Source organism: Ipomoea triloba, chromosome 2 (assembly GCF_003576645.1).
Source record: "Ipomoea triloba cultivar NCNSP0323 chromosome 2, ASM357664v1".
Taxonomy (NCBI): Eukaryota; Viridiplantae; Streptophyta; class Magnoliopsida; order Solanales; family Convolvulaceae; genus Ipomoea; species Ipomoea triloba.
The window spans coordinates 4,238,262-4,250,300 of NC_044917.1; the positions used below are offsets into that span (position 1 = coordinate 4,238,262).

The 12,039-nt window shown below is 37.4% G+C and overlaps 3 protein-coding genes across 4 annotated transcripts in view; 2 read left to right on the forward strand and 1 right to left on the reverse strand.

Moving 5' to 3' along the window:
- Positions 1-1,377, forward strand: part of LOC116010551 (sigma intracellular receptor 2) — a 3,056-nt gene extending 1,679 nt beyond the window's left edge. Inside the window, exon 2 of the mRNA XM_031250014.1 lies at positions 865-1,377. Coding sequence (XP_031105874.1) covers positions 865-1,041 — 177 coding nt within the window. The 3' untranslated portion in view covers positions 1,042-1,377. The remainder of the gene's footprint in view (positions 1-864) is intronic.
- A 2,545-nt stretch (positions 1,378-3,922) lies between these two features.
- On the forward strand, positions 3,923-6,254 carry LOC116006678 (glucose-6-phosphate/phosphate translocator 2, chloroplastic-like). The gene is made up of 5 exons (XM_031247149.1): positions 3,923-4,518; positions 4,970-5,195; positions 5,279-5,501; positions 5,613-5,826; positions 5,936-6,254. Exons 1-5 carry the CDS (start codon positions 3,985-3,987, stop codon positions 5,945-5,947), a joined length of 1,209 nt encoding a protein of 402 aa, XP_031103009.1. The 5' UTR covers positions 3,923-3,984; the 3' UTR covers positions 5,948-6,254.
- A 658-nt stretch (positions 6,255-6,912) lies between these two features.
- Positions 6,913-12,039, reverse strand: part of LOC116006663 (homeobox-leucine zipper protein HDG2-like) — a 6,306-nt gene continuing 1,179 nt past the window's right edge. For both annotated transcript variants that reach the window (XM_031247130.1, XM_031247137.1), the window contains exons 3-13: positions 10,864-11,072; positions 10,645-10,762; positions 10,341-10,529; positions 9,692-10,150; positions 9,162-9,266; positions 8,868-9,059; positions 8,331-8,508; positions 7,963-8,234; positions 7,788-7,883; positions 7,256-7,613; positions 6,913-7,095 (exon numbers count right to left, since the gene is read on the reverse strand). In XM_031247130.1, the coding sequence (XP_031102990.1) occupies positions 7,094-7,095; positions 7,256-7,613; positions 7,788-7,883; positions 7,963-8,234; positions 8,331-8,508; positions 8,868-9,059; positions 9,162-9,266; positions 9,692-10,150; positions 10,341-10,529; positions 10,645-10,762; positions 10,864-11,072 (2,178 nt within the window). In that variant the 3' untranslated portion in view covers positions 6,913-7,093. The remainder of the gene's footprint in view (positions 7,096-7,255; positions 7,614-7,787; positions 7,884-7,962; positions 8,235-8,330; positions 8,509-8,867; positions 9,060-9,161; positions 9,267-9,691; positions 10,151-10,340; positions 10,530-10,644; positions 10,763-10,863; positions 11,073-12,039) is intronic.

Sequence of the window (12,039 nt, forward strand, 5' to 3'; positions counted from 1 at the left end):
TTTTTTTTTTTTTTTTTTTTTTTTTTTTTTTTTTTTTTTTTGCAAAGAAGATTGGGATATTCCTTGCATGGGAGTATATCCATCTTGTGATTATCTACAGACTTAACTGATGATGCTCAGTCTTTTTGTGGAATCATGCTGAACGATACTTTTTGCATGAGTCTTCTTATAATGTGCTGTATGTACTCTTTAATTGAATGATGGATTGATTATTCTATGGGTTGAGTGGTTGCTTTATTTTTGAATTAGTTTCTAGTCATTCACAAGAAAAAGTGTATAATTCCCTAGATTTGGGTATAAAATGTAAGTAGTAGTACTTGCTTGCACATTTCTCTGGGAATTCTGGAGCTATAACTCCCTCTTAATGGAGTCTTTTGTTTTTAAGTTATTTGTCCTTACAAAGAAACAATATATCCAAGACTTAGAATAGATTGTCAATTAGCGATTTATTCTACGACTAAGTTCTTGCATTGAGGTGTTCTAACAAGAGAAAATCATATTCTCACTGTCTTTGTAAGCTTAAATGCTAAAGATGTGTGAGGTTGACATTACCATTTGCATTCATGAGAAACGAACAGTCATTTCTATTAAATCAAAACGTATGCATCTGATTCATGAGGTGGAAGAAGAGTTGTGGATATAATTACAAAGAAGCTAATATGCTTATATTGGGGCTTATTTGGGACAAACACACACACACACAAAGGCTTTTAAGGCTAGATGAGATGAATAAACTTCTTTCTCAAGCAGCACCAAATGCGAGACCTTTTAAAAATGCCTCTTTTTTCAAGAAACTCAGGCTGAGCCAAATAAGCTCAATATTTACAATTTGCTTGTCTATGTGACTAATGCTACCAATTTCAGGTTGCCATCCTTACAGAACAGACGCTGTCCAAGAGAGCATCAGAAAAGTTGCTGATGATGTACTACCCATTCTTAGGGTTTGCTGTTTTAGCAATTTTACGTGGTCTACTAGCTCATTCTGGCAAGAGCATGTCGATTGGCAAAAGACCTGCATTAAACAGGAAAAAGAAGGCTTGAATTTCCAGCTCAGAAGATGACCTAAGAATTTTGCATTCTCTCACATTAAGTCCTGAAACTCCTCTTTCTGGTTTTGCATTCGTTTTTCGGTTTATCCGGACTTCAACTGATTACCAGCAGCAGATGGTTTAGTATGCTTTTGAATTTAAGGCACCAGAATATGCGTTTAGTTACTGCTATTAGTATGAAGTTGATACACATAACTTCTTTGTCTTTTGTAGTTCAGTTGGCCAAACTCTGCCCAGCATCCATTCAGAATAATTAAGATGATGTAGTGTGCTCTGTAACTGATATTTTGCCATGCTAATTATTATTATTATTTTTGGGTTGTGTTTACTTCAATTTTTAAAATTTAGAATTCTCTTTTCTCTGTTTTTTAAATTAGAGAAAGGTACAAGTAAATAAAATATCTTTTTGATTTTCTCCCATTTTTATGAAAGAAAATTTCAGTTAGTAAATGGGCTCGATTTCTCAGCCCCTCCCAATTTCTAGTCTTATAAACCTCAACAGATCGTAGTTGTGAACTGGTCTTTACGAGGCTCACCCTTGGGGACAATTCGAATGACTAAGCTTATTTTCGAATAGCGATTGTGGACTTTTTTATAAACCAAAGAGGTCTACTTTCTTAATTTTTAACAATTGTGTTGAAATGCTAACAAACAAGTACTCTGTATGACTGTATTGTCTTTAGTTATGATTTTTTATGAGATATTTATATGTTGGGCATAGTTGCAAGGAAAATCTGGTCGATTAACGTGAGCCATCAGTAAATGTGGGGTGGTGTTGGAGTCACCTGAGAGTTAATAAACTTCCAAACGGTCCCTACACGATCGCATGGTTGGTCACATGATCAAGAATATGACATGAACGGGCTAAATCGAGACTAAAACAGTTTTATATGGACCACCGCTGCATGCATTTCGCACAATTTGGAGCCACAATTTGTTAGATCGTTTGATCTATAACGACAAGTATATATGTTAGTCATGAATTGATTTCATGATGTAGCATGACTTGATTTTAATATTAGTGTTACTTGGGCATGACTTGATTTAATGTTATTAATGTATAAAAGAAACAATCCTTGATTTTGATATTAATGCGCATATTACATTGTGGATCAGATTTATTATAAGTATTATGGATCATGATCTAGATTACATGTCTACAATTAATACATTATATAATTTCAGTTAATAGATTATGTATATTTGAATGTACACAATATGTTAATTGTATATCTGTATTTATATATCTGGACCAAGACCTCCAATAATGCTCATGGTGGAATGGTGAATCTTGGTCAACATATAACCATTGATATTAGTGCTACTTGGCTTATTTTAGCAAAATCAATTGATGTATATGTAATAATTTTATTATTCATTTAATAAATTAGACCACTCAATAAAAATATTCTATTCATCAAAAGAAAAGACAAAGCTAAGTAGTCTTGGCCAAGTCTAGATTGTAGTGTTAGTATGAGAATTGAGAAGTTAGAGCCGTGCCAAGTCGGATCCAACATCTCATTTTCTCATACGTAGATACAAGTTCGTATTAAATTTGCTCCAACTAGACAACCACTATTTCATATGTATAAATAGAGAGTACTGGCATTTAAGTAGATTTACAATCTCTAATTTTCATATTGAAATTTAACCAAATTGTATTCATAAAACTTGTAATTTACAAATAGCTAACTAACCTTCGAATAAAATATAATCGAGATAGCCCTTGTCAGCATTTGATTTTATATATTCTCTTTTGATCTAACCACAAATTCAAGATATATATTAAAATCCTAATCTATATTAACAATTTGCCCTTATATTCTTACATAATAATTATCACAAAAAGTTACTAAGAGGAGGTAAAAACACAATAAAGAGAAACGAATATGATACAATCATATATGCATTGAGTCTGTAATAATAATTTATAAATTGATATTTAAATTAGAAAAAAATTTCCATCAATTTGATTAATCGTTTAAAATGTGAGAGCCAGCTAACGTTTGGAAAGATGTTCAAGTTGAGACAAAATGGAGGAAGGAGAAGGGAAAAAAGATGAAGGAAGTGTAGAATAAATACAATAGTTGGGTAGGGGCGTGAGAATGGGCATTCGCATCGCACCAAACTAGAGAAAATGGAAAGCGACATCTACGAGCGGTAGAGCTTTGAGTTCAATTATTTAGAGGCTGATAGTGATTGCAACGATCCTCATGCAATTCCCTCAGATCACCGCTCTACTGCTACATACTTCAATTATTTACTCGTGCGTTTTGAACTTTCCCTATTTGTTTAATGTTGACAATTCTATTCCCATACGCTCACATTTTTCTAGCCCTAAATATCAGAGATTGATATTTAATTTGTACTGATAGTAATACTAATACTATAGTCAAAATGATAAGATGATAAGTAGTGTGCACCTGGTGGGGTGGGGTGTGTTTTAAAAAAGTTCACCCGATACAGGTTGAGGTGGGTGGAGAAAATATAAAGTTAGTCGGGTGATGGATGTAGCTCACCGATCCACTCCCGACACATTGGGATAAGAGTTGATATTATTGTATAACTTAAATAAAAGCGTATATGATTGTACTCGAGCGTAAAAGGTACACGTATTAGGTGGTGCTGTAGATTTTGTTTGTTGCTAAATAAAATAACTATTTACCTTAAAACTCATTCTAATTAGAAAATATTTGATTTCAATTAGGATTTTGATTCCATGTTTGAAACAAAAGCTTCAAAGTATTTAATTATAGAATTTTCAGCAATTGAGCAAGTGGCCTTCACAACTTTGAGGGGCCATCTCTTGACTTCAAGGATTACTATAAATACCAGCATATGTAGACCCATAGTTCTCCACAGCTAAAAGTATCAATAGCTTTAGTAGTGTAACAGAGGTAAAAATATTAGATTAAATTTCATTTTAGGGAAAGAAATGGCCTTCTCTGCTGGCCAATCTTATGCAATTTCCACAGCTTTTGATCCCTTGAACCAAAGCTTCCGGGCTACCAAGCCTCAAACTGCACCATTCTTCCCCAAGAAAATTGCCTCAAGAAAATATGACCAGAAAGCCAATGTGATGTCCAAGAAACCGCTGTGCATCTCTGCAGTGAGCGGTTTCGGCGGCATTATTGAACCCAAAGATTCGAAAACTCGGGACCCTTTAAGTCAATGCAATGCATACGAAGCTAGTCGTCCCCAGTCCATACCAATCGGCATTGATCTTGATCGAGAAGCTCAGGCTGAGACTGCCCAGAAAATCAAGATTGGAGTCTACTTTGCAACCTGGTGGGCTCTGAATGTGGTGTTCAATATCTACAACAAGAAGGTGTTGAATGCCTTCCCGTTCCCTTGGCTCACCTCCACTCTTTCTCTGGCTGCTGGCTCTCTCATGATGCTTGTCTCTTGGGCTACCAGAGTTGCAGACACACCAAAAACTGACCTTCATTTCTGGAAGGCCTTGTTTCCGGTAAGTATTCAGCGTTTCTTGTCCAAAAAAGGTGAAATTCTCTTGCTCCGAGGATTCTATACCTCCGTCCGACAAGATAGTGGAGAGGTAAATTAAGTGACTCAGTGCGCAATAAGTGAGAGGACCCCATGTGCTCACAAAGAGCGCATTGGGTGTAACTTTCACGGTTGATAGGCTCGATCCTGTGTCATTGTCCAGATTTTCTCAAAATATTTTGCCCAAAAGGCCAAATTCTCTTGTCCAAAGGGTTCTATATCCCGGTCCAACAGGATAGCGGAAGAGCGGAAGGGTAAATTACAGTGACTCAATGCCTATTAAGTGAGAGGACCTCTAGTGCTCACAAGGAGCGCATTGAGTGTAATTCCCACAGCTGACAGGCTCGATCATGTGTCCTTGCCTAGATTTTCTCATAATGTTTTGAGTAATAACATTGGAAGTTTAATATTTATAGGTTGCGGTGGCACACACAATAGGGCATGTGGCAGCAACAGTGAGCATGTCAAAGGTTGCGGTTTCCTTCACTCACATAATCAAGAGTGGAGAGCCGGCTTTCAGTGTTTTGGTCTCAAGTTTTTTGCTTGGTGAAACTTTCCCATTGCCAGTTTACTTATCACTTCTCCCAATCATTGGTGGGTGTTCACTGGCTGCGGTCACTGAGCTCAATTTCAATTTAACTGGTATGAAGCACATGCTGGTTTTAATAAATTAGTGTCACTTCAAGGTTTTGTGTGTATAATTCTTGGTCCAAAATGGTCTATAGGTTTTATGGGGGCAATGGTATCAAATGTGGCATTTGTGTTCAGAAACATATTCTCAAAGCAAGGGATGAAGGGGAGGTCTGTTGGAGGGATGAATTACTATGCCTGTCTTTCCATGCTGTCTCTTTTGATTCTCACCCCCTTTGCAATTGCTGTGGAGGGCCCACAGGTGTGGGCCCTCGGATGGCAAAAGGCAGTATCCCAAATTGGACCTAACTTCGTATGGTAAGCGTTAAATTTGAGTTAAGACGGAATACGTCATTCAATTTTAAGCATAAAAAAGTCTTTTAATTCGTGAATCTGTAATGTGACTAAATATATGTTTTGTTGAATCAGGTGGGTGGTGGCTCAAAGTGTGTTCTATCACCTCTACAACCAGGTGTCATACATGTCTCTAAATGAGATATCCCCACTGACATTCAGCATTGGAAACACCATGAAGAGAATATCAGTTATAGTATCCTCCATCATCATCTTCCACACCCCTGTTCAACCTGTCAATGCCCTTGGTGCTGCCATTGCCATTTTGGGGACTTTCCTCTACTCACAGGTAATAACTAATATATAATTAACACCCATCATTGGACAAGTTGTGGTTTGTCTTTTGAGTCTGCAGGAACCAATGCCAAAATGTTAATTTGTATATGATTCTTTTGCAGGCAAAGCAGTGACAGGGATGACTGATCGATGAGGCAATTCAAGGTTTTGCAGATTTGTGAAAAAGGGGAGCTGATAAAGAATTTACCTGGACAAATTTAAGTGGTTGAAGACTATTGACATGAGACCATGGCTATGAGTTATGAGTTATGGGAAAGCTGTAAATGTCAAAATGGTGCTACTTCCTAGTTGCAGGAACTTCATTTTCCCACTTGCTTAATTTTTGAACTTGTATAATATAAATATATAATACACCAAGATTTTGAAATATGTGGGAACTGAATAATATTTTATTGTAACAAAAAAAAACTTATTATTGAATATATTTGAATTTCTGAAATTAGAAATGGCAAAAGAAGTAAATAAAAAAGAAAATGAAGCCCAACAATAAAATACAAAATACAAATATTTGGGGCCTCTAAGCCTGTTAAGGCACATTTGTAATTGGAAAATGCTATTTTTTGGGAGGGGAGGGGATACCCGCAGGGAAAACAAAACAAGGGGAGACTACAGTCTTGCATGACCTGAAAGTTATTAGAAAATGCTATTTACTCTTGCAAATACCACTCACAAACTTACTATTCTGCGATATGACAAGTTTTAATATACTTTTTTTTTTTTTTTTTAATATCAACCTATTAGAACTTGCAACATCATGGAGTGACAAGTTTGTGAGTAGTAATGTAAAGACATCTAGTATTGTCCTTTGTAATTTATCTCATTCACCAGTCTTTAGAGGGCTCGATCCTAAATCCTTACTCTTGATAGGTGATGTGCACTACACGTGCTCCTTTAGTGTCATGTATTACAAGTGTTTATTATCGTTGGGCACAAAGAACATACAGATTAGAAAAGAAAAAAACACAGCTAGAAGTAGTTCAAACTATTTATATATATTGATTCAATTCTACAGTCAAAAATCAAACACACCAAATAATACCAAAAAAAAAATAAAAAATTAACGAAAATAATCCCTAATTGCATTACAAGAGTCTTAACTTAACATATAAAACCCAAAAATAGGCAAAGATCCTATATATATAAAGCATGTCTCTTTTTCTCCTGCCAACTGCCCTATGAAGAAGTCAATTCACGAACCTTAGCTTGGAACCAATCTAAGGTGCGCTCTTGACTTGTTTAATTCTTCCATCGATCTCTCTTCCTGCAATCACCAAGCTAAGCTTTCCAAATCAACAAATAATTTGACCAACAAGCACAATCAAGCTAAGATAGATTTTGTAAGAATTGAAATATATATATATATATATATATATATATATATATATATATGTATATATATATGCGCTAGCTAAGCTACTTACACTGAAAGCCATAAGTCCCTAGCACGTCAGAAAGAGAGGCTTTAATCCTCTCGGCCGTGCAATGTATGAGCTCGTTCACCGTCGCCACGGATCCCGCAGAAAGCTTTGCAGTCGGGACTGAATCAACCAATATCTGAAACGAAATCGTCAGCAGAGAACCGCATGATGTACCAGCAAGTGGTCCGTCAGGGAGAATTGCAAATCCCGACGGCAGGAGCCCCACATACTCCGGATCTCCGCCGCCGATGATGCTGTTCATCGCCACAATATCAACCGGAGCGTAAATCACGAACGAAGCCGTAGTATCTGTGCTGCTTTCTTGCAGTATCAGCATGTTGCTCTGATTCCAATCCCCACTCTGACAAAAAAAATATTAATTTTTTCTATCTTTAAGTTTGAACCCAAAGCATTGACTCTTTGTGGTTAGTAGGCTGAGAAAGTATGTATGAACAAATACTATATTGTAACAGACTCAATAGTACTAAAAATAAAATATCATATATATAGAATGAATATGTAATAATGGGCTTACATTCACTCTCAGTAATGAGACGCAGTTCCCAGTTTCCCTGCCGTTCGCGATGTGTGCCATTTCCGTGACAATGCCGGAATTTGAAAGAATGTCCCACTGAAAATAAATGTTAATATATTTTAAATTATGTCTTTAAAATGTTTAGAACTAACTGATTAATTGTATATAGATATACCTCACTCCGAGAGTGTTCGGTACGGAGAAAATCAAAAACTCTTTTGGGTTCGGTGGGAAGCCAGAGGGAAGTGGAAGCACTGAGAACAAGGCCGGAGGGTCTGCCGGGGTCATCCACGCTTTTCCTGATCATGATTCTGACATCATCGGACCCGGTTCCCGACAACACCGTCCACTCATGGGCCGTGGAGGAGCTTACACCGGAGCAGAAGCTAATCACCATTCTTTCCGCTAGCTTTAAGATGCTCTTTCTGCTTTGTGGAGATGCTATTGCTGTTACAGTAAAGAAAAGAATTGAAATTCATAATTATCATTATCGTCATCATATCATCTTGAAGCTAAGCTAAAGAAAGTCTTCGCTGCAATTACCCAGATTATCAGTAGGCGAGATGTTTGTAGCCATTGTGCAGGCCATACGTTCACACTGCCGATCCAAAGTCGCCACCCAACGTTTAGCTCCAAACGCAATGCAAGAATCAACCAGGGGCTTGTAAATGTTACTGTGCACTTCATTATCCTCTACTTCTACGTGCTCCACCCAAGTCACCTATAGCAAAATCTTGGAAATAATATTATATATCCTATATATACAAGGCCAAGCTTCCCGTGCTGCCGGGTCATCATGATTAGGTATGCATAAATGCATGTGTTCGGAAATGCATCATTAGGCCTAGTACATTGGTGCATTCCCGAACATTGTGTGAGCACCGACTGCACAAGAAACACTGTCTGCATTTGAATCAATATATATACATATATAGTGTTTATGTATATATATTTGGGTGACTAAGGAACTACTATCTAAAAATGTGCATTAAGTAAACATGCTTTATGACCCTTGTAGGATATATATATAGTATATATTAATTATACTACATGTATATATTAAATTATTAAGTTAGCTACCTTTGTGTAGCCATTGGGGACTTCTTTAATTATGCAGCCCGATGGTCTTTTCCGGCACAGGCCTACCGGATTAATGTGGTCCAAGGAAACATCGACCACCGCCCATGTTCCTTCTAAGTTTTTACAGTATCTGATGAAGTAACAGTAGCGAGTCGGAACGTGAGGAGTTGGCACTTGAAATTCAGCGTAAATCTGGGAAATAAGAAACAATTAGCTAGGAATCCATGACTAATTTCCTTGTTTGAAATGCAATTAATATAGGAAATGTGGATATATATGATGTCTGTGTTTTACCAGTAGCAAAGCTCCATCATAGCTTCCTGCCTGATGTCCAGTTGATAAAACGTCCACAGTGACAGCTCTCGACACAATGCTAGAAAACATGGCCGCCCAATGACTCTGGTGATGATCAACCAATAAAAATTTACAAACTAGAGAGTATGTGTTGGGTGGAGGTGGGTAAGGTCCCGCTAAGTCCAATTCCATGTTGTTAGGGAATAGTTGGGCAGAAGTTAAGGGTCAAGTCAAACATCTTAACTTTAGAAAATAAGTGGCGGTATAAGAAAATAAAGTTGCTCATTTCCTATTTCCCTATTAGTTATACCTTTTTAGCAGTGGTAAGTTCTTGATCCTAACAATATGCACCCAATAACTCTAACCTTGATTTATAATCTTAGCCAGCAAAAAATCACAAATCAAGAAGGCTTAGCTTTCTAAGAGTTAAACTTAGAACCTTCTAATAACCAAGTCAACCGCCCCACCAGCTTTACTGAGTTTTACCTAATTTTCTTTTTTCTGGATAAATTGCATTAATGGCTACTTACCACATTCATCAGAGTCTCAACAAGATGCAAGTGATTTATAATCACGATTTCAGTTTCTCGGGAAGCCTCGGTCTTATAGCCTTGAGGTTTTGGTGAAAATCCTGTGGAAAATAGCCGGAAATACTCGTCCTGGTCTAGCAAAGTAGTGGTGGCGTCGATGCTGGGCACCCACAGCGGCTCCTTCATTGTTGCCATCTCAACTAACTCCTCCATGGCCGCCGCCGCAAGGTCGGCTACAACTGACTTGTTAGCTTCAGCAGGGCAGTAGTTCATGCTTCTTGGAGTCTCTCCGCCGCTTCCATACGCCTCTCCAACGTTGTCGGCTGACTGTCCCGCCGACGTTGGAGCTCCGAAATGCTGACTGCCCGCGCCGGGCGTCGGTGGAGGCGAGCAAACGTTGAAGGTCGTGAATGGCGGCTCCCCCACATACTTTGCAGCGATCAAAGAAACGCGATCAAGCTGTGGAAAAAAAGGTAAAAATATAAAGAATTGAAAGAAAAATAACCCTTGTATGAGACAGTCTCATAAGTCTAAATCAGACAAGTAGGATCTTTTAAGTAATAGGTCAAATTAAAAATTTGTGTGGTACTATCTCATGCAAGTTTTGTCACGAAAGAAAAGGAATGTGTATATATGTGTGTGTATATACCTCAGCCTTGAGTCGAGCATATTCCATTCGGGCCTCATTTACATCAAACGGCGCTTCTCCGATGATGAGCGGGCCATTGCAGTGTGGGCAAGTGAAGTCGCCTAATTCTTGTCTCAACCTGGCATTCTCGGCCCGAAGCATTTGAGCTTCAGCCCGAAGCGTTTCGTTCTCTTCACGCTCATTGTGAGTCTGTAATCAAAGCCAGGTGTAATGTGTTTATACGATCAAAAGGAATGTTAATTTATTTTAATTAATAAAATAAATTTTATTTAAAAAAAAAAAAAAAACAAATTATTATATATACCTTCACTTGGGTGCGCTTATTTTGGAACCAAAACTTGATTTGCAAAGGCTCCAATCCCAACCTACGACCTAGCTCCTTCCTGTGCTTATCGGTTGGGTGAGGACACTCCTTAAAAAACCTATTTATTATATTAAACCAACAAAATGATAAATAAACAAATAAATAATGAAAAATGATAAACAGATAAACTCAGCAATTTTTTTTTTTCTTTTGGCTTACGCTTCCAGTTCTTGGATTTGGTGCTGAGTGTGACGGTGGTAAGGCTTCGACCGTTTGCTGGACTGCTGATTCGCGCCTTCATCATTAACGGAGTTATCTTCGTCGTCGTCATTGTTGCCGGAGTTGGCCTTCGTCGACAGCTGCATTAGTCCTTCCGACGTGTTTGAAAGGATCTCCGGTAACGGGTGCGGACCTCCTTCACCATTTGGCTGTGACAATTTTTTTTGTTTTTGAGTAAAGTTCAGATTGATTTGATTAGATTAGAGTATTTTTTTTTTTTGAAATAGATTAGATTAGAGTATTAGAAAGGGGCATACACTAATTTATATTCCCTCGTACACACATTTAGAACAGCATAGTTAATGTATTCGTTGGGTTGTACCGTTAGTATATGGTTTTAAAGGATGTATTAAATGATAGAATTGTAGATGCTGTTGTATTTATGGAAATGATTAATTTTTTTGAGATCCAAATATTAATTGAAAGAAAATTAATTTTTTGGGACAAATATATCTCATTATATAAATAAAACCAATATGCTATCTATTTCGACATTTAGGGTTTACGGTTTTGTAGTAAAGATTAAAAAAAAAAAAAAAAACTCTACCCACATGTGTTGCACACACAACTAGTCGCACCTAACTGGCACGATGCACGCACCCCAAATACTCTATCATGTATCTTCCACCGGTCTTAAGAGTAGAAACATAAACTCCTATTTTTGGGATTTAAACTTATATATAAAGTTTTGATCTGTATTGCCCAGGCTACCAGATACTCTATCATGTATACAAACTATAAACACCCATCACACTACGTACTCTCACAACAATTTTGATTCACGGAGAATAGAAATCAGCATATTTCATGGGAATGAAATAGGTTAGGGAATCATAAAATTTTGTTCCTTTCTGGAAGGGAATGGAGAATGGAAGCCATTTTTAATGGTCGAGTATTTATTGATGAAAAGAGGAGTAAAGTTTTAAATGTTGAAATATGTCATGCGCTCATAGAAAATAATGGAGATCATTGATGACAGGTTAAGTTATAAAGAGGTGCAGTGGCCCATAAATCCCACCAAGCTCCATGAATGCTTCGCAAATTAAACATCCATTACTTCTAGAGAGAGAGAGAGAGAGAGAGAGAGAGAGAGAGAGAGAGAGAGAGAGAGAGAGA